The sequence below is a fragment of the Pseudorca crassidens genome, chromosome 5, assembly GCF_039906515.1.
Source record: "Pseudorca crassidens isolate mPseCra1 chromosome 5, mPseCra1.hap1, whole genome shotgun sequence".
NCBI classification, from domain to species: domain Eukaryota; kingdom Metazoa; phylum Chordata; class Mammalia; order Artiodactyla; family Delphinidae; genus Pseudorca; species Pseudorca crassidens.
This window is the reverse complement of record NC_090300.1, coordinates 42,230,158-42,249,334: the sequence shown is the minus strand read 5'-3', so window position 1 is coordinate 42,249,334 and position 19,177 is coordinate 42,230,158. Positions and strand designations below refer to the sequence as shown.

At 36.7% G+C, this 19,177-nt stretch overlaps 1 protein-coding gene across 1 annotated transcript in view; it reads right to left on the bottom strand.

Annotated features, from left to right (window-relative positions):
• The window catches only part of LEKR1 (leucine, glutamate and lysine rich 1), a 336,798-nt gene that overhangs the window by 132,717 nt on the left and 184,904 nt on the right, over window positions 1-19,177 (bottom strand). Inside the window, exons 10-12 of the mRNA XM_067737845.1 lie at window positions 17,288-17,369; window positions 2,453-2,530; window positions 1,913-2,116 (exon numbers count right to left, since the gene is read on the bottom strand). Of these exons, the coding sequence (XP_067593946.1) occupies window positions 1,913-2,116; window positions 2,453-2,530; window positions 17,288-17,369 (364 nt within the window). The remainder of the gene's footprint in view (window positions 1-1,912; window positions 2,117-2,452; window positions 2,531-17,287; window positions 17,370-19,177) is intronic.

The window sequence follows — 19,177 nt, the reverse complement described above, 5'->3', positions numbered from 1 at the left end:
TGCAAATGAAGCAATGGACAAAGGATTAATCTCCAAAATATACAAACAGCTTATGGGGCTCAATATCAAGAAAACAAACAACCCAATCAAAAAATGGGCAGAAGACCTAAATAGACATTTCACCAAAGAAGACATACAGATGGCCAAGAGGCACATGAAAAGATGCTCAACATCACTAATTATTAGAGAAATGCAAATCAAAACTACAATGAGGTATCACCTAACACAAGTCAGAATGGCCATCATCAAAAAATCTAGAAACAATAAATGCTGGAGAGGGTGTGGAGAAAAGGGAACCCTCTTGCACTGTTGGTGGGAATGTAAATTGATACAGGCACTGTGAAGAACACTATGGAGGTTCCTTAAAAAACTAAAAATAGAAGTACTATATGATACAGCAATCCCACTACTGGGCATATACCTTGAGAAAACCATAATTCAAAAAGACACAGGTACCCCAATGTTCACTGCAGCACTATTTACAATAGCCAGGACATGGAAACAACCTAAACGTCCATCAACAGATGGATAAAGGAGATGTGGTACATATACACAATGGAATATTACTCAGCCATAAAAAGAAATGAAATTGGGTCATTTGTAGAGATGTGGATGGTCTAGAGTTTGTCATACAGAGTGAAGTAAGTCAGAAAGAGAAAAACAAATATCGTATGTTGACGCATATATGTGGAATCTAAAAAATGGTACAGATGAATCTATTTGCAGGGCAGGAATAGAGAGGTAGACATAGAGAACGAACATGTGGACACAGAGGGGGAAGAGGAGGGTGGGATGAACTGGGAGATTAGGCTTGACATATATACACTACCATGCATAAAAAATAGCTAGCTAGTGGGAACATGCTATAAAGCACAGGAAGCGCAGCTCGGTGCTCTGTGACGGGTGCTCCGTTATGGGTGTGATGGGGCAGAGAGTGGGAGGGAGGTCCAAGAGGGAGGGGATATAGGTATACATATAGCTGATTCACTTCATTGTACAACAGAAACTAAGCCAACATTGTAAAACAATTCTACTCCAATGGAAAGAATATGATAGAAGAACGAAAAACAAATAGCCAATTGTGCCTTCTATACACAGAATAATACAAGACAAAAATTCTTGCCCTTATGGAACTTCTGTTCTTATGGAATATAATAGTTATATCAATAAATGTAAATGGCATAATATGTCCCATTAAAGACTCCTAGATTTAATAAAAACCAACAAACCCCCCAAATTTGTGCTATATATCAATATGAATTCAAAACAAAAGGACTCAGAAAGAATAAAAGACATTATCAGGCAAGTGAAAACAAAAAGACAGAAAGCAGGGTTGAGATACTAAGTACAGGTAAGTTTAATTTAAAGACAAATTAACTGACCAAAAATATCTAGATTGTGTGGAGGAATATGCTTCTTAGTATCCTTGATACTATCGCAACACCAGAGGTATCTTTGCTCGTGGAGAGTCCCCAATAACAGGTATTGAAAAATAACAAAGAGAGAAGAAAAGTAGGAGCTAATAAAAGGAAAAAGTGACATAAAAAGATATTTTTCTATTGGAAAATGATAGAATCCACCAATTATTGGCTGAGGTAAAGCTCAGTAGTATAAGTACCACACATGATCTTTTTGATTCTTTTCAACAAAAATCTAACACCAAATGCCATGTGGGTTCCATCTCTACTTGCACTAACTGTGTGATGTTAAGCAAGTCATTTAACCAATTTGGGATTCAGTTTAATCACTTGTAAAATGAGGTGGTGGGATGCAATGACCTTTCAGGTGAAATATATCTTTAATACTGTGATTTTACTGTTATCAAAATATATAGGACCTTGGTGTTTCAAATATATATGGAATACTGACTTAAACATAAAATATATTTGGAAGAAATTATTCTTGACTGTACCTTTCACTTTTCAGTGTTACAACCTCTTGCTTTGCCTGATTCAGAAGGGTTTTGGTTATTTCCAGTTCATTTTCTGCAAGATTAATTCTTCTTTTTAAGTCAGCTTCTTGCCTTTCTTTTGCAGTCAGTTCTTCCTGTAAAGTTTTATATATTTGTTGACAAGTCATTAAAGAGTCTTCCTTTTCTTTAAGCAATCTGGTGTGCCTAAAATGGAATAAGAAAAAAACCCAACCAATACGCATTAAATACTATGTTTTTATGTTTATCAAAGATAGATAAATATCTCATTTAAAACTAAAGAGTATAACTTTAATTTTTAAAATAAGAACGTTATGTAAATGAATAGTTCTGCGATTTAAACATTTTCCCATCCAGGCAAAGGCAAAATCAATGAAAGCTTCAATATATTATAAACTTGAATTAGGTATTGTTTATGTAAACAATACAATAAGAAAAGCTAAGTACATTTTAAATGTTATTTAAAATATGGTTTCAAATTCAATTACTAAAACTATTAAATAAAAAATTTGCAGTGTATACCGTGACTCAGAAATAATGGATTCGAACTTCAGTTTTCTAAGTTCTCTTTGACACTCATCAGCTTCATTAGATTTATTCCTAAAATAATACAAAAGAGGTTCAAATATTTTATTTCAAAATAGTTGAAGTATAATTTTTTTCCCTTTTATAAAAACAGGTTTTTCCTTTATTAATTTTCCTATCTTTATATTGTATTTGTGGTTACATATGCAGATTTCCTTGAAATTAGAAATATATAGTCAAAAGGTTTTTGTTTGCCAAAAAATAAGCTAATCTGTTAGTCCAATTATATGCGCTTTTCCATGTCATTACTTTACTCATCCATAAAAAAATTTCTTAGCATCTTCATATTATTATTTCTTTAAAGAAATAAATATTCAGTCCACTTCTATAATGGCCAAGTAATCTCCTGTCAGACTGATCTGCATTTAACTAAAATGTCTAAGCTTTAGACAACATTTAAAAAGCAAACAAAAGAAAATACCCCTATGTGAAAGTGACCAAAAGCACGAAGATTCTGGAGGAAAGTTGACACTGAGAATAAGGTGACAGCCATGGGGTCAGGGTTTTTTGTTGCTTTTTTTTTAAATGATTTTAAACCTGAGGGCAGGCCCCAGTCTGCCCCATACAGGAGAACCAAAATTCTGATAGAAAACTGGTAGAAAACTCACAGTCATTCTGGCTTGAAGAACTACAAGACAGTGTTTGGGGACAACCACAGCTGCAGGAAAGTGAAAAGTGAACCCCAAATGGGAGTGAGCCAGTGGGAGGGAATCCCAAATACTGCATATAAACTCTGCCCATATGTCTGGCTGAGCCCTGAACTACAGGTGCCCTGGGCAGACTCCAAGCAGCCTAGTTAAAGATGAAAGAACTGAACTGAGATTTGAGCTGTTGCCATAGAGATAGAGTTTGCATTTTGAGGCCAACCAAATTAATTATCTGCTTAAAGTAACACCACCCCTACCAGCAACAACAACAGTATTTAGAGAAATATAACAGAATCTAGAATTTCCATAACATAACATTCACAATGTCCAGAATATAAAAAAATTACTCAACATAGGAAGACACAGAAAAGCATGACCTATTCTAAAGAGAAAAGACAGTTAATAGGGACTGACTCTGAGATGACCCGGATACTGAAATTAGCAGACAAGGATTTCTGAAGGCACAGTTATAACTCGCTCAAAGACATAAAGGAAAATCTACTTTAATTCGTGAAAAGATAAAAAACCTCAGCAGAGAAGTAGAAACCATTAAAAAGAACGAAATGGAAATTCTAAAACTGAAATAGACATTTGTCTTGATCTTATATGATTCGGTTTTGTAACAATACTCAAAAAGTTAACATATTAAGAAAGATTAATATTCCAGTTAGTTTGTATAGACTTCTCATTAATAATTTATTATATGAATGTACCTTAAAATAGCTTTGAAAGCTAATTTAATACGTTTATAAATGTACAAAAAAAGTTAGATTCTTAATGGGTTTGCCCTACTTGCAAAATAACTTTAATTTCTAATAAACAATAATTTATTTATATCATGAATATGAACAGCATTTATTTTTATTCATTTATTTTCTTTTCTAGCTTACAATGATAAAATTGTAAGCTACAGAAAATTACATAAACAATTATATGATGAATTATTACAAGGAAGAAACTTTTGCAACTACCATCCATGTAAAAAAATAAAACCTAATCAGCTAGCCTAGAAGCTTCATGTCCTGGGCCCAATAATAGCCAACTCCCTCCTCTCTAAATTGATCATTCTCATGAATTTTATGGTAATCACTGATTTTCTTTGGAGTTGTATTGCCCAAGTTTTATCCCTAAACACTATACTTTAGTTCTACTTTTTCTTTTATGAAAAAAATGTTTTTTAAAACATGTTGTTTCCTTTATTATCCACTTTTTGTAAAATAGTTTTAAGTATTATACTAACATACAATAAACTGCCCACAATTTGGCAGATTTGACATACGTACAAGCCCATGAAACCATCACCGTAATCAAGCAGCACGTGAGCATACTTAGAGCCTAGATACTGGTCTCTAATACCCTTCACATTCAAAGGAACAAGGACTACTCAGAGAAATGGGTGATTCCAAGGCTGGGGCAGAGTAGCTATACCTGAAACAGTTTGTTATACCGAAAGTAAGGAAGTGCTTATGAAAGAGGACGGGATCATGTTCCAACGTCATAAGAGCCAGCCGGAAGTGGCCCCCAGTGGCTAAGCTTAGAACAATTTGTGTGCCAAAATAATTAAGTACAATAATGAATTATAAGCCATTGAACAAAACAGGAGTTTATGAATCCATACCAATAAGTAAATAAATAATGGGAAGAAGGGAGGCTCCTATTTAAAGTAGAATGCTGAGGGCTTACTAATAAATGGTCAGGGAGACTTGGAGTTGGAAAAATCATCATCTAGCAATGACTGTCATAAAGATTAGGTGAGGCAAAAATCATTAATGGATGCTGTATCTAGGGATAAGTGTTGATGAAAAGCAGAGCATGTGTATGTACCTAAAGTGTCTCTTATAGACTGCTTACTGGTTGAAAGGGAACAAAACCCCTCAGTACTAATACAGTGGAAAAATTGAGCAATACCTTGACCAGGTGATCAAAATTAACATCACCAACAAGAGGCAGATGATCATGTGCCTTTAGATGTGGTGCTCTGAGAAGTGCTCGTTCTCACCTATGTGGTTTTCTGGCTGAGAGTACATATCCTTAATCCAATCAAGAGGAAACCAGAAAAATACAAAATGAAAAATATTTTATTTAAAAAAGTATGAGGGGTTCTGCGTTCTTCAAAAATGTCCATGTCATAAAAAGACAAAGACGGACTGGAAATATTCCAGATTTAAGGAGGCTAAAGAGACATACCAAGTAGGCTGACCCTACCTGGACTATGTGCTAGAGGAGAAAATATTATAAAGGCCCACTCAGAAAATTAGAATATGGATGCTAGATTAGAATATTATTAATGTAATTATTGCATGTAAAATTATAACATTGATTACCCTCCTGGTTATATGAAGTATCACTGTCCTGAGGAAAGGCAGGCTAAACTATTTAGAAGTAAAGGGTCGTGTTGTATGTAACTTATCCTCAAATGGTGCAGGAAAATTTGTGTGTGGGTTTCAGGGGGAGAGAGAGAGAGAGAGAAAAGGTTGAGGGGACAGGGGTAGGGGTGAGGGGAAAAAACAAATGGGTTAAAACATTAATAATAGATGAATCTGGGTAAAGCCTATTTGTGGCTCTTTGTACTATCATCATGTTTACAACTTTTTGTAAGTTTGAAATTATTTCCAAGTAAAACATTAGAAAATAAAGAATAAGGAAAAGAGTGACATACCATTAAAAAGTGAGCAAAGGTTGTACTAAGGTGAGTCACAAAGGAAAGAATACAAAGAGCCAAAGATGCAGGAGTACAAGTTTTCATTAAACTAGGATTTTTTTTTTTCTTAGTTATACTACCCAGTATTAGCTAGGAAGTGGAGAAATAGGTATTTACAAACACTGCTGAGATTATAAATCAATAAAATCTTATTGCAAGGTAATGAGTCATTATGAATTAATAGTCTTAAAAATATGCAAGTTTGAGTCTAGCAAAAATTATCCTAAGGAAATAACTGCATGTGAATAGAAAGATTTATCTCTATGAATTTCAAAATATCTTGCTTATAAAAGTGAAAAATTTGGAAATTTTAAAATACAAGGGATTAGAAAATAAGTTACGATTCATCCACAGATTAGAATACTACATAGCTATTTGATAACTATAAATATATCATGTAATGACATGGGAAAATATCCAGGATATATTACTAAGTGAAAATATGTTTAAAATTTGCATTACTTAGAAAAATGGACTATAAGGATATCGAAATATAAAGATGATGGTTTTTTTTTATGGATTCCTGTATTTGCCAAGTTTTATACCTTTACTTTTAAGTCAAACAACAATGTTCCTTTTAGAAATGCTTTGAGATTCAGCAGCCCCAGCCACAACTTTCACTCTATGTTCAGATTCTTATACACACTTTTCCAAATCTAGAGTCAGGGACAGCAGAACACCTTTAAGTGGTTATTTTACTATGTGGCCAATAAATTTTGGCTGCAATTTAAGAAAAAAAGGTCCCTGGGCAGTCTACCATCCCAAGAACTCCCCTCACTATGGTCATCTCCCACCCCCACGCCAGTTAAGCCACTCTTTTTATGGTCTGCCCTTCACTGCCCAACTGTTATCTTCCCCTTCATTAGGATGGCAGGAATTGGAAGGAATAGAAAGAATGCCTACATCTCTTTAAACACTGCATTCCTTCTTTTACCCTCAGCAAATAGTGTTAATCCTTTCTCTTCAACTGCTTTGCATAAGCCTTCAGAAAGGCCCCTGCTGCTCCTGCCAATCAAAGCAAAGGAAATAAGATAGAGTAGTTGGATATTTTCCTCTAATCTGAAAGGCAAGGGTCATAACATTCCACTTCTTTATGTGAAATAGCCATTCTTAAACTGCCTCCTTGATATTTCTACTTTGCTGTCCAAAAGGCATCTCAAATCTAACAGATCAAAAGCATTGTTTTGTATTTCCCTCACCCCCTTATCTATTTCTTTTACAAATTTTCCCACTTCATGAAATGGCACCAACTCATAATGATACTATTAGGTAACACCTTATATATCTCACACGAAGTTAAAACCAGCCCTTACTCAGCCCTTGTTACAGTTGAGGAAACTGAAAACAGAGAGGTAAGTAACACGCCCAAGGTGACGTAATGCTAAGTAGTACTGCCCCAGCCGTCTGGATTTGGCTTCCAGGCTGTTAGTCACTATACTCTACTGCCTCTCAACTGTCTACCTGATGCTGAAAAGCCCCAAACCCCATCCTTTATTATTTCCTTTCTTTTCCAGTCCTCTTCCTCCCCGGCCACATCTACTCCATCAGTAAATCCTGTGAGAGCGACCCCTGGCATATATTTCTCTCCATCTCCACACTATAGCCTTACACTAAACCAGCCACTTCTCACTTGCATGTACGCTGGGCCTCCCACCTAGTCTCCCTGATCGCTCTTGCACTCCCACTTCAGTCCATTCTCCATGCAGCAGCCATGCCACCCTCTTAAAACAAATCAAATCAGTTCTCTCTATTGCCAAACCTCCAAGAGCTTCCCTCTGCCCTCTGCATAAATCCAAAATCCTCACTGGGCTTTGGACACACTGGTATATTCATTTCTTATTGCTGCTGTAACAAATTACCACAAATGTAGGGGTTTAAAACAACACAAATTTATTACTTTACATTTCTAAGTAAGAAGTCCTAAAATCAAGATGTCTTGAGGGCTGTGTTCCCCCTGGAAGCTCTAGAGGAGAATCTGTTTTCCTGCCTTTTCTAGCTTCTAGAGACCACATGCATTCCTTGGCTTGTGGCCCCTTCTTCCATCTTCAAATCACATTACTCCAACCTCTGCTTCCATCCTCACATCCACTTTTGTGACTTTGACCCTCTTGCTTTCATCTTATAAGGACCTTTGCAGTTATAACATTGAGCCTGCCTGAATAATCCAACATAATCTCCCCAGCTCTATATCCCCAATTTAAACATGTGCAAAATCCCTTTTGCCACATAATGTACTCACAGATTTCAGGGATTAGGACATGAAAATCTTTGGAAGCCGTTATTCCATCTACCACAACTGGCCTTCATGTTTCTTTAACTGGTAAAACTCACTCCCAAGAATTTTTTGTCCTTGATCTCTCTGCTTCCGGATGTTAGCTTATTAGCACTGTTAGCTCCTTTCTGTAACTCAGATCTTAACTCAAAGGTCATCTGGGGCTTCCCTGGTGGCGCAGTGGTTGAGAGTCCGCCTGCCGATGCAGGGGACACGGGTTCGTGCCCCGGTTCGGGAAGATCCCACATGCCGCAGAGCGGCTGGGCCCGTGAGCCATGGCCGCTGAGCCTGCGTGTCCGGAGCCTGTGCTCCGCTACGGGAGAGGCCACAACAGTGAGAGGCCTGTGTACCGCAAAAAAAAAAAAAAAAATAGGTCATCTGCCCAGGGATGCCACTCTATCAAAAGGACACCACTCTTCCCCAACACTCACATTCTTTTATGCCTGTTTTATATTTTTGCAGCATTTAACGTTACCTGAAATTACCTATTGTAGCTTGTCAATCTTGTTACTTCAGTATCTAGTGCTTGTACACAAAAGAGTCATGGCACATAACTGCCTCTCCATGAGCATTTTGTATTGAATGAGTCAATGAAGGAAACCTAGTCTGTTAAATCTAGGATCATGTGAAAGTGTATCTGTACTCTGACACTGGATTGCCACCAGGCCACCTGCTTTCTAGGCAAAAAATTCTCATGAATGATGACAGAAGAGGAAAATCAGGAGAACATTGTATCTTAGAAGGCAATAATAATGTTCCAAGAACATCTCAACTGTGCAAAATGTTGCTGTTATTTGGTCAAGAGCTTTATAAACAAGAAATTTATGCTGGTTATGGCTGATTACTGCTTACAATTATTAGTTAAATGAGGAGGAGGTGGCTGCTAATAAAATTAAAGTGTAAGCATGTAACAAAGTTCCCCAAATTAGAAAGTATATTTCATATCACCACTTTAGACATATTCACTAGTAACTGATAAATTATAAATCATTTAAAGTGAATTTTGTTCTTTTCATTACATATGTGAAAATGAACACATTCACACTGTAAGCTATTTAAGCAATATATAAGTATATAGAGTAAAATAAGAGTCTCTATACACCCCGGCTCTCACTTCCAGAAGGAACTGTTGTAATCCTACCAATCATTTATTCAATGAATTTGAATCCACATATATTTGTATGTACATTCATATACTTTTTAAACATGAATGGAATCATTTTTCTGGAGCCATATTTTTAATCTCTAAAATTCCTAATAGTTTTTTTTTGGTAACAGCCTGTTCTTCTTTAATGGTTACAATCCTGGACATACTTTGAAGTATATCCTAACTTTAAAAATTTATCTTAACATCTTTTGTTTGCTATGTAACAATTTCTCTAGGTGTTAAAGCTTTTCTGTGTGAATTCAGAGGCATGTGAACAAGGCTGGGGGAAGGTTTTTCTCACATACCTGGTAATCTTTGGTTAGGTGTTCATCCTAAGCCTAAGATTCTGGTTTGTTGTCTGCGTTGCTGTTTATTGTTGCCCTAGATTGTTTCTGAAGGTTGTGATGAAGGGGCAGAGTATGGTGGGGGCACTGGAGGTTTGCCTTGGGATGTGGGGACCGTGGCCTCTGGGGTTCAGTAGCTGGCAGGCTCCCCAGCTCCAGTCCCCACACTCATTGCTTTATTCTGGGTGCAGATCCCTTGCAAATGCTGCTTCACACGGGACCTGTTGATTAGGGGTGGGGTGGGGCTGGTGAGGGGCCAGTGGCTTAAATGTTCCAAATATGATCCCTCAGAGTGGGCTTCATCGGATCACCTGAATCAGAATTGTATGTGTGTGGTGGGGGGAGTGCATTACAAATGCAGATTGCTCAGGGACACCCCAAACCCAAACTTAAAGCCAGAATGTCTGTGGGAATGGAGCCCAGAAACTGATCCTGGGATTGGGTCTGTGAGGGAGGTCATACTGTAATACACAGTTTCAGTAAACTATCCAGGATTCTTCTGCAGATTGGAGTTTGAGAACCACTGTTCTGATGATTTGCCTTATCCCACTCCCTTCTCTTTGTGTTAACTGATTCCAGGTAAAGTCCTGCCCATCACATGCCCACCACACAATTGGTTTTCCTCTAGTTTATTCCTCTGCAGAGTTGACCCTTTTTATTATCCTTCCTATGTATTCTCTTTCAGGAATTCCTAAAAACTTCTCACCCTCTATAGCAGCCTTTCTTATTAGTCTTATTTACTTATCTTATCCTATATACATATATATAAAATAAAAGTGTTATTTCCTAGTTCTCTCTCCCTCTCTCTACATAAATATTTAAAAGTAATAAAGTTGCATTTCACAGCATCCATATTTTTCATTACTTCAGGAAGGTTTTCCCTAAATTAATCTAGATATTATGACACAAATAAATTTGTAGAAAATGTCATCAATTTTCAGAGCATCACTAACACTCTACCTCTAGTAAACATTACTAGTTACCTTCTGGACATGTACTACAGCTGTCTTCCTGGCCATCAAAGCCCCATTATCATCTGTTCTCAGGGTAAATCCTGCCTGACCTGAGCTAACTGTGGTAGTCCTGTTCCCCTTGCCAGTGATTCATTCAGGAGAGGGTATGTAAAGTGTTCTAGCCAAGAGATGTAAGGAGAGGGCTGTTTGGTGGCTTCTGAGAAATTTTTATCTCACTTCTAAGGAGACACCAGAAAAACAGGCCCTTCCTGCCACTGGGGTGGTTACATTTGGATGTGGTACCTGGAATTGCAGCCATGTCATGATCATAGGGGACTTAGCCTTGGGGTGAAGTCAGTGCTGAGGGCAGCAGAATAGAGACAGAAAGATCATCAAGATCCTTGGTGATATTGTTGAGTCACTGGATTGACTAAACCTGAAACCACTCTACCTCTGTTACTTATAGCTCAAAGAATCCTAAGTGATAAAATCTCTATTTTCAAATATACAACAAGTTCTTATAAACCTTGGAAAATATTTTCTTATAAATCTTAGGAAAAAAAGAACCCGAAGTTCATCCATTTAAAAACTGCCTTTTCCCCGTAAGTAAAAACCCACAAAACGTATATCCAAACATTTAAAAATCTTTAAACAAAACAATTATCTTAAGCTGGATGGGTGAAACCATTCCTCACCCCAGCCCCCACAAAGAGTGAGGATTAAAATTTTTTAAAAATCTGATTTCACACCACCTTCCAATTTCTGGAAGTTCAAACAGGTTTGGGTATATAGAGCAAATCTTCAATTTATTAAGAAATGGCATGTCAAAAATTTTGAGTGAATTATTTTGACTTCAAACTGAATTTACCATAAAACAATGGCCAAGTTGAAAATTTGGTTTTAATCTATAAATAAAATAGTACTTACATACTACTGGGGACTTCCTGAGCTCTGAGTACCCTGAGCAGTCCCAGGCTCTGATCCTACATGCCTGCCCTACTCAACTTCAACTTCATCCTAGTAGTGAAGGAGGGTAGACGGAGTAGAGATGGAAGAGCTAGGTACAGGCAGCACAGAGAAAGGGCTCCATCAGGTGAGACCATTTAACTGGCTCTATCTTTCATCAAGTTTTCTAAAAGTGGATGCTCTGCCCATTTTCTAATTTTAAAAAGTTCTCACACAGGTAGGAAGCACCAGTTTTATTATAAACTGAAACAACAGCATCAGTATTTCTACAATTCTACAGTGATTTCCTCCAGGTAGTTGATTTGATGGACTTTACTGAGTGGTATTTTCTCCCTCCAACTCCAATCTACTCTGACTCTTATTTCTTAGCACTCATATTATAAATTATATTAAAATTAACAAAAATATCACAAAGCATGTATTAATATTAAATGGGCTGTGGTCTGATGAGGCAGGCCCTCCCGCATGAGACATTCATGAGGCCAAAGCCCTCCCTGATGTAACTAGAGGGTGGGGATTAACAATTTTCTGGCAATTCCCATCTTGCTTCTTTTTTTCATGTATCTTCTCATCAGAAAGTTCTTGCTGGGTGCAGTGAGTCATGCTAGGACCTCTTGCCCACTTATTCCTTCAACCCCAACTATCATATACAGACAGTTGAACTATTATTTACTGAACTATTGACCACAGTGTTATAAAGCATGAATATTTGGTTTTTCTTGGATTTTGAAAATAAATTATTTTGCTACAAATAATCAAATTATACATTAATTTGATAGAGTATTTTTGGAATTTGTTCTTCCTTGTGTTGTTAAGAATTTTGCTGAACACATTGTTATTAGGAATAGTCCATGGTCAACACAACATTTAGTTGCTAAGAATTTTCAGTATTTATATTTCTTATGAGGTTCATCCTTCTAAAACATAGGAACTGAAAACCAAAGCTACCAGATTACATGCCACAAAGTAAAAGAATTTATTTACTTTTCAAAGATTATATAAATTCTATTTTAGTGTTATAATTATAGATGTACTATATTTATACTATCATTTTTGAAATTTCTGAAATAAAATCATTTCTAAAAGAAATAGAGAGGGCAGACAGCAAAAGCAAGAAGAACTACAATCCTGCAGCCTATGGAACAAAAACCACATTCACAGCAAGACAGACGAGATGAAAAGGCAGAGGGCTATGTACCAGATGAAGGAACAAGATAAAACCCCAGAAAAACAACTAAATGAAGGGAGACAGGCAACCTTCCAGAAAAATAATTCACAATAATGATAGTGAAGATGATCCAGGACCTCAGAAAAAGAATGGAGGCAAAGATCGAGAAGATGCAAGAAATGTTTAACAAAGACCTAGAAGAATTAAAGAACAAACAGAGATGAACAATACAATAACTAAAATGCAAATTACACTAGAAGGAATCAATAGCAGAATAACTGAGGCAGAAGAACGGATAAGTGATCTGGAAGACAGAATGGTGGAATTCACTGCTGCAGAACAGAATAAAGAATGAAAGGAAATGAAGACAGCCTAAGAGACTTCTGGGACAACATTAAAGGCAACAACATTCGCATTATAGGGGTCCCAGAAGGAGAAGAGAGAGAGAAAAAGAGAAAATATTTGAAGAGATTATAGTCGAAAACTTCCCTAACATGGGAAAGGAAATAGCCACCCAACTCTAGGGAGTGCAGAGAGTCCCACACAGGATAAACCCAAGGAGAAACACGCCGAGACACATAGTAATCAAATTGGCAAAAACTAAGGACAAAGAAAAATTATTGAAAGCAGCAAGGGAAAAATGACACATAACATACAAGGGAACTCCCATAAGGTTAACAGCTGACTTCTCAGCAGAAACGCCACAAGCCAGAGGGAGTGGCATGATACACTTAAAGTGATGAAAGGGAAGAACCTACAACCAAGATTACTCTACCCAGCAAGGATCTCACTCAGATTCGATGGAGAAATCAAAAGCTTTACAGACAAGCAAAAGCTAAGAGAATTCAGCATCACCAAACCAGCTCTACAACAAATGCTAAAGGAACTTCTCTAGGCAAGAAACACAAGAGAAGGAAAAGGACCTACAAAAACAAACGCAAAACAATTAAGAAAATGGTCATAGGAACATACATATCGATAATTACCTTAAACGTGAATGGATTAAATGCACCAACCAAAAGACACAGGCTTGCTGAATGGATACAAAAACAAGACCCATATATATGCTGTCTACAAGAGACCCACTTCAGACCTAGGGACACATACAGACTGAAAGTGAGGGGATAGAAAAAGGTATTCCATGCAAATGGAAATCAAAAGAAAGCTGGAGTAGCAATACTCATATCAGATAAAACAGACTTTAAAATAAAGAACGTTACAAGAGACAAGGAAGGACACTACATAATGATCAAGGGATCAATCCAAGAAGAAGATATAACAATTATAAATATATATGCACCCAACATAGGAGCACCTCAATACATAAGGCAACTGCTAACAGCTATAAAAGAGGGAATTGACAGTAACACAATAATAATGGGGGACGTTCACACCTCACTTACACCAATGGACAGATCATCCAAAATGAAAATAAATAAGGAAACAGAAGCTTTAAATGACACAATAGACCAGATAGATTTAAATGATATTTATAGGACATTCCATCCAAAAACAGCAGATTACACTTTCTTCTCAAGTGGGCACAGAACATTCTCCAGGATAGATAACATCTTGGGTCACAAATCAACGCTTAGTAAATTTAAGAAAATTGAAATCATATCAAGCATCTTTTCTGACCACAACGCTATGAGATTAGAAATGAATTATAGGGGAAGAACCATAAAAAACACAAACACATGGAGGCTAAACAATACTTTACTAATTAATCAAGAGATCACTGAAGAAATCAAAGAGGAAATCAAAAAATACCTAGAGAAAAATGACAATGAAAACACGATGATCCAAAACCTATCTGATGCAGCAAAAGCAGTTCTAACAGCTATACAAGCCTAACTCAAGAAACAAGAAAAATCTCAAATAAACAATCCAACCTTACACCTAAAGGAACTAGAGAAAGAAGAACAAAATCCAAAGTTAGCACAAGGAGAGAAATCATAAAGATCAGAGCAGAAATAAATGAAATAGAAACAAAGAAAACAATAGCAAAGATCAATAAAACTAAAAGCTGGTTCTTTGAGAAGATACACAAAATTGATAAACCATTAGCCAGACTCATCAAGAAAAAGAGGGAGAAGACTCAAACCAATAAAATTAGAAATGAAAAAGGAGAAGTTACAACAGACACCGCAGAAATACAAAGCATCCTAAGAGACTACTACAAACAACTCTATGCCAATAAAATGGAAAACCTGGAAGAAATGGACAAATTCTTAGGAAGGTATAACCTTCCATGATTGAACCAGGAAGAAATAGAAAATATGAACAGACCAATCACAAAGAATGAAATTGAAACTGATTAAAAATCTTCGAACAAACAAAAGTCCAGGACCAGATGGCTCCACAGGTGAATTCTATAAAACATTTAGAGAAGAGCTAATACCCATCCTTCTCAAACTCTTCCAAAAAATTGTGGAGGAAGGAACACTCTCAAACTCATTCTATGAGGTCACCATCACCCTGATACCAAAACCAGACAAAGATACTACAAAAAAATAAAATTACAGACCAATATCACTGATGAATATAGATGCAAAAATCCTCAACAAAATACTAGCAAACCGAATGCAACAACACATTAAAAGGATTATACACCATGATCAAGTAGGATTTATCCCAGGGATGCAAGGATTCTTCAATATACGCATATGAATCAATGTGATACACCATATTAACAAATCGAAGAATAAAAACCATATGATCATCTCAATAGATGCATAAAAAGCTTTTGACATAGTTAAACACCCATTTATGATAAAAACTCTCCAGAAAGTGGGCATAGAGGGAACCTACTTCAACATAATAAAGGCCATATACGACAAACCCACAGCAAACATAATTCTCCTTGGTGAAAAACTGAAAGCATTTCCTCTAAGATCAGGAACAAGACAAGGAAGTCCACTCTCACCACTATTATTCAACATAGTTTTGGAAGTCCTAGCCATGGCAATCAGAGAAGAAAAAGAAATAAAAGGAATACAAATTGGAAAAGAAGAAGTAAAACTGTCACTGTTTGCAGATGACATAATACTATACATAGAGAATCCTAAAGATGGCACCAGAAAACTACTAGAGCTAATCAATGAATGTGGTAAAGTTGCAGGATTCAAAATTAATGCTCAGAAATCTCTGGCATTCCTATACACTAATGATGAAAAATCTGAAAGAGAAATTAAGGAAACACTCCCATTTACCACTGCAACGAAAAGAATAAAATACCTAGGAGTAAACCTACCTAGGGAGACAAAAGACCTGTATGCAGAAAACTATAAGACACTGATGAAAGAAATTAAAGATGATACAAACAGATGGAGAGATATACCATGTTCTTGGATTGGAAGAACCAATATTGTGAAAATGACTATACTACCCAAAGCAATCTACAGATTCAATGCAATCCCTATCAAATAACCAATGGTATTTTTTACAGAAGTAGAACAAAAAATCTTAAAATTTGTATGGAGACACAAAAGACCCCAAATAGCCTAAGCAGTCTTGAGGGAATAAAACGGAGTTGGAGGAATCAGACTCCCTGACTTCAGACTATACTACAAAGCTACAGTAATCAAGACAATATGGTACTAGCACAAAAACAGAAACATAGATCAATGGAACAAGATAGAAAGCCCAGAGGTAAACCCACGCACCTGTGGTCAACTAATCTATGACAAAGGATGCAAGGATATACTATGGAGAAAAGACAGTCTCTTCAATAAGTGGTGCTGGGAAAACTGGACAGCTACATGTGAGAGAATGAAAGTAGAACACTCCGTAACACCATACACAAAAATAAACTCAAAATGGATTAGAGACCTAAATGTAAGACCAGACACTATAAAACTCTTAGAGGAAAACATAGGCAGAATACTCTATGACATAAATCACAGCAAGATCTTTTATGATCCACCTCCTAGAGTAATGGAAATAAAAATAAACAAATGGGACCTAATGAAACCTAAAAGCTTTTGCACAGCAAAGGAAACCATAAACAAGATGAAAAATAAATAAATAAATAAAAGAAATAGTACTCTGGATATTTTACAGGGGCATTTTCTTATCATTTGTTTTCTAATATTTTCTTTCTCACTTATATAAGGCATAAGCAGTCCAGAATTTCAAAGTTACTCAACTGTCTTTTTGAACCTAAAATTGATTATTTATTTATTTATTATACAGCAGGTTCTTATTAGTTATCTATTTTATACATATTAGTGTATATATGTCAATCCCAATAATCTTATGAAACATTTTCAATGTTGTTTCTTCCAGACAGATAATAAAGAGATAATAAGACAAAAAGTTCAGAGAATATTAAGTTACTATATTTGAATGATCAGGGAAAGCTTTAATACCTGGATAGGTAAGTTTCTTACTGAGATAAATAAACATTTAATATATTTAAAAATATTTACAGGTCCTTCAATATAGGCCAGAAAAGTAGCTGAGAAAAATTGCAGTAGACCATACCAACACATCCAAATTACTGCCCAGAGTCACAGAGAATACATGGGGGTCTTTCTAAATTCTTACAGGCTGTTTAATGTTTACTATCTTACATGAGCTTTTCTTTGTAGTTGTCCATCTCAGTCACTGCCTTCTGAAGTTTTAGCCCACGTGCTTCAATCTCACACTGTAAATCTGGAATGACATAATGTGTTCTTCTGATTAGTACATTTTAAGTGTCCAGATATTTTCATAGAGTAAACCACATTCTTTTAGCATTGCCACTCACCTCCTGAAGAATAATGCAGCTGTTTATTCCACTTTGCTTGAATGACCATATGTAGCTCATCCCTACTCTGAAATCCCACAGAATTAATAGGTTTTGACAGACTCAATTTATTGGCCTCTTTCTGCCCCCAACGTCATGCTAATTTTCAAACAGCTAATAGGCTAAATTTTACGGATGTTTTCAAAGGAAATTTATGTCACTGGCACACATATGAATTTTTGGTCATATGGCTCACTTCTGAAACACTTGACTTTCTGAGCTAGCTCTTGTGGCCTGGAACTTAGAAGTATTGCTAAGGCCTCCCAGTAGAACTGAAATAGATAAACCACGTGCAAGGCTTCCAGTAAAGAATCTGTTAACTCTGGGTAGTGTCTAATAGGCATTTTAATGACTTTCAAGCCAAGAAAATACAAGCAGGCAATTGGCTTCCACAGAGTCTTGAACTGAGGAATTCAAGTAGTGTTTGAGAAATATTATTCAGGCAGCCACGTCTCACATGTGTGGATGCAGAACTGAAACTAAAGCAGAAAGAACATATGGCTTGAATGATCTGAGACCCACCATTAGCCTGTGTGTGTGGACTAAGATCTGAACCCCAGCCCCAATAACAGTCCTTGTTGGTACTCTTTTTGGGAAAAGGTGGAAAACAAATTTACACAGGTGGATTAACTGACTTCTATGAAGAAAATAATTTTAAACATTGAAATTTATAAAATTTCCATGTTACATCTGTTCAGGTGTTTTAATAACATATTTTTAATAGTAAACTTTAAAATCGTTTAAAAAATTTTGATAGATCTTTATTGGAGTATAATTGCTTCACAATAAATACTGTGTTAGTTGATGTTGCACAACAAAATGAATCAGCCATATGCATATACATGTCCCCATATCCCCTCCTTCTTGACCCTCCCTCCCATCCTCCCTATCCCACCCCTCTAGGTCATCACAAAGCACTGAGCCGATCTCCCTGTGCTATGCTGCTGCTTCCAACCAGCCAATTATTTTACATTTGGTAGTGTATACATGTCGATGCTACTCTCACTTCGCCCCAGCTTTGCTCTCCCACCCCATGTCCTCAAGTCCATTTTCTATGTCTACCTCTTTATTCCTGCCCTGCAACTAGGTTCATCAATACCACCCTTTTATTTTTAGATTCCATATATATGCATTAGCATATGGTATTTGTTTTTCTCTTTCTGACTTACTTCACTCTGTATGACACACTCTAGGTCCACCCACCTCACTACAAATAACTCAATTTCATTTCTTTTTATGGCTGAGTAATATTCCATTGTATATATGTGCCACATCTTCTTTATCCATTCATCTATCGATGGACATTTAGGTTGCTTCCATATCCTGGCTATTGTAAATAGTGCTGCAATGAACATTGTGGTACAGGTCTCTCTCTTTTTTTTTTTTTTTTTTTTTTGCGGTACGCAGGCCTCTCACTGTTGTGGCCTCTCCCGTTGTGGAGCACAGGCTCCAGACGCGCAGGCTCCGCTGCCACGGCTCATGGGCCTAGCTGCTCCATGGCATGTGGGATCTTCCCGGACCGGGGCACGAACCTGTGTCCCCTGCATCAGCAGGCGGACTCTCAACCACTGCACCACCAGGGAAGCCCACATGTCTCTTTTTGAATTATGGTTTTCTCAGGGTATATGCCCAGTAGTGGGATTGCTGGGTCATATGGCAGTTCTATATTTAGTTT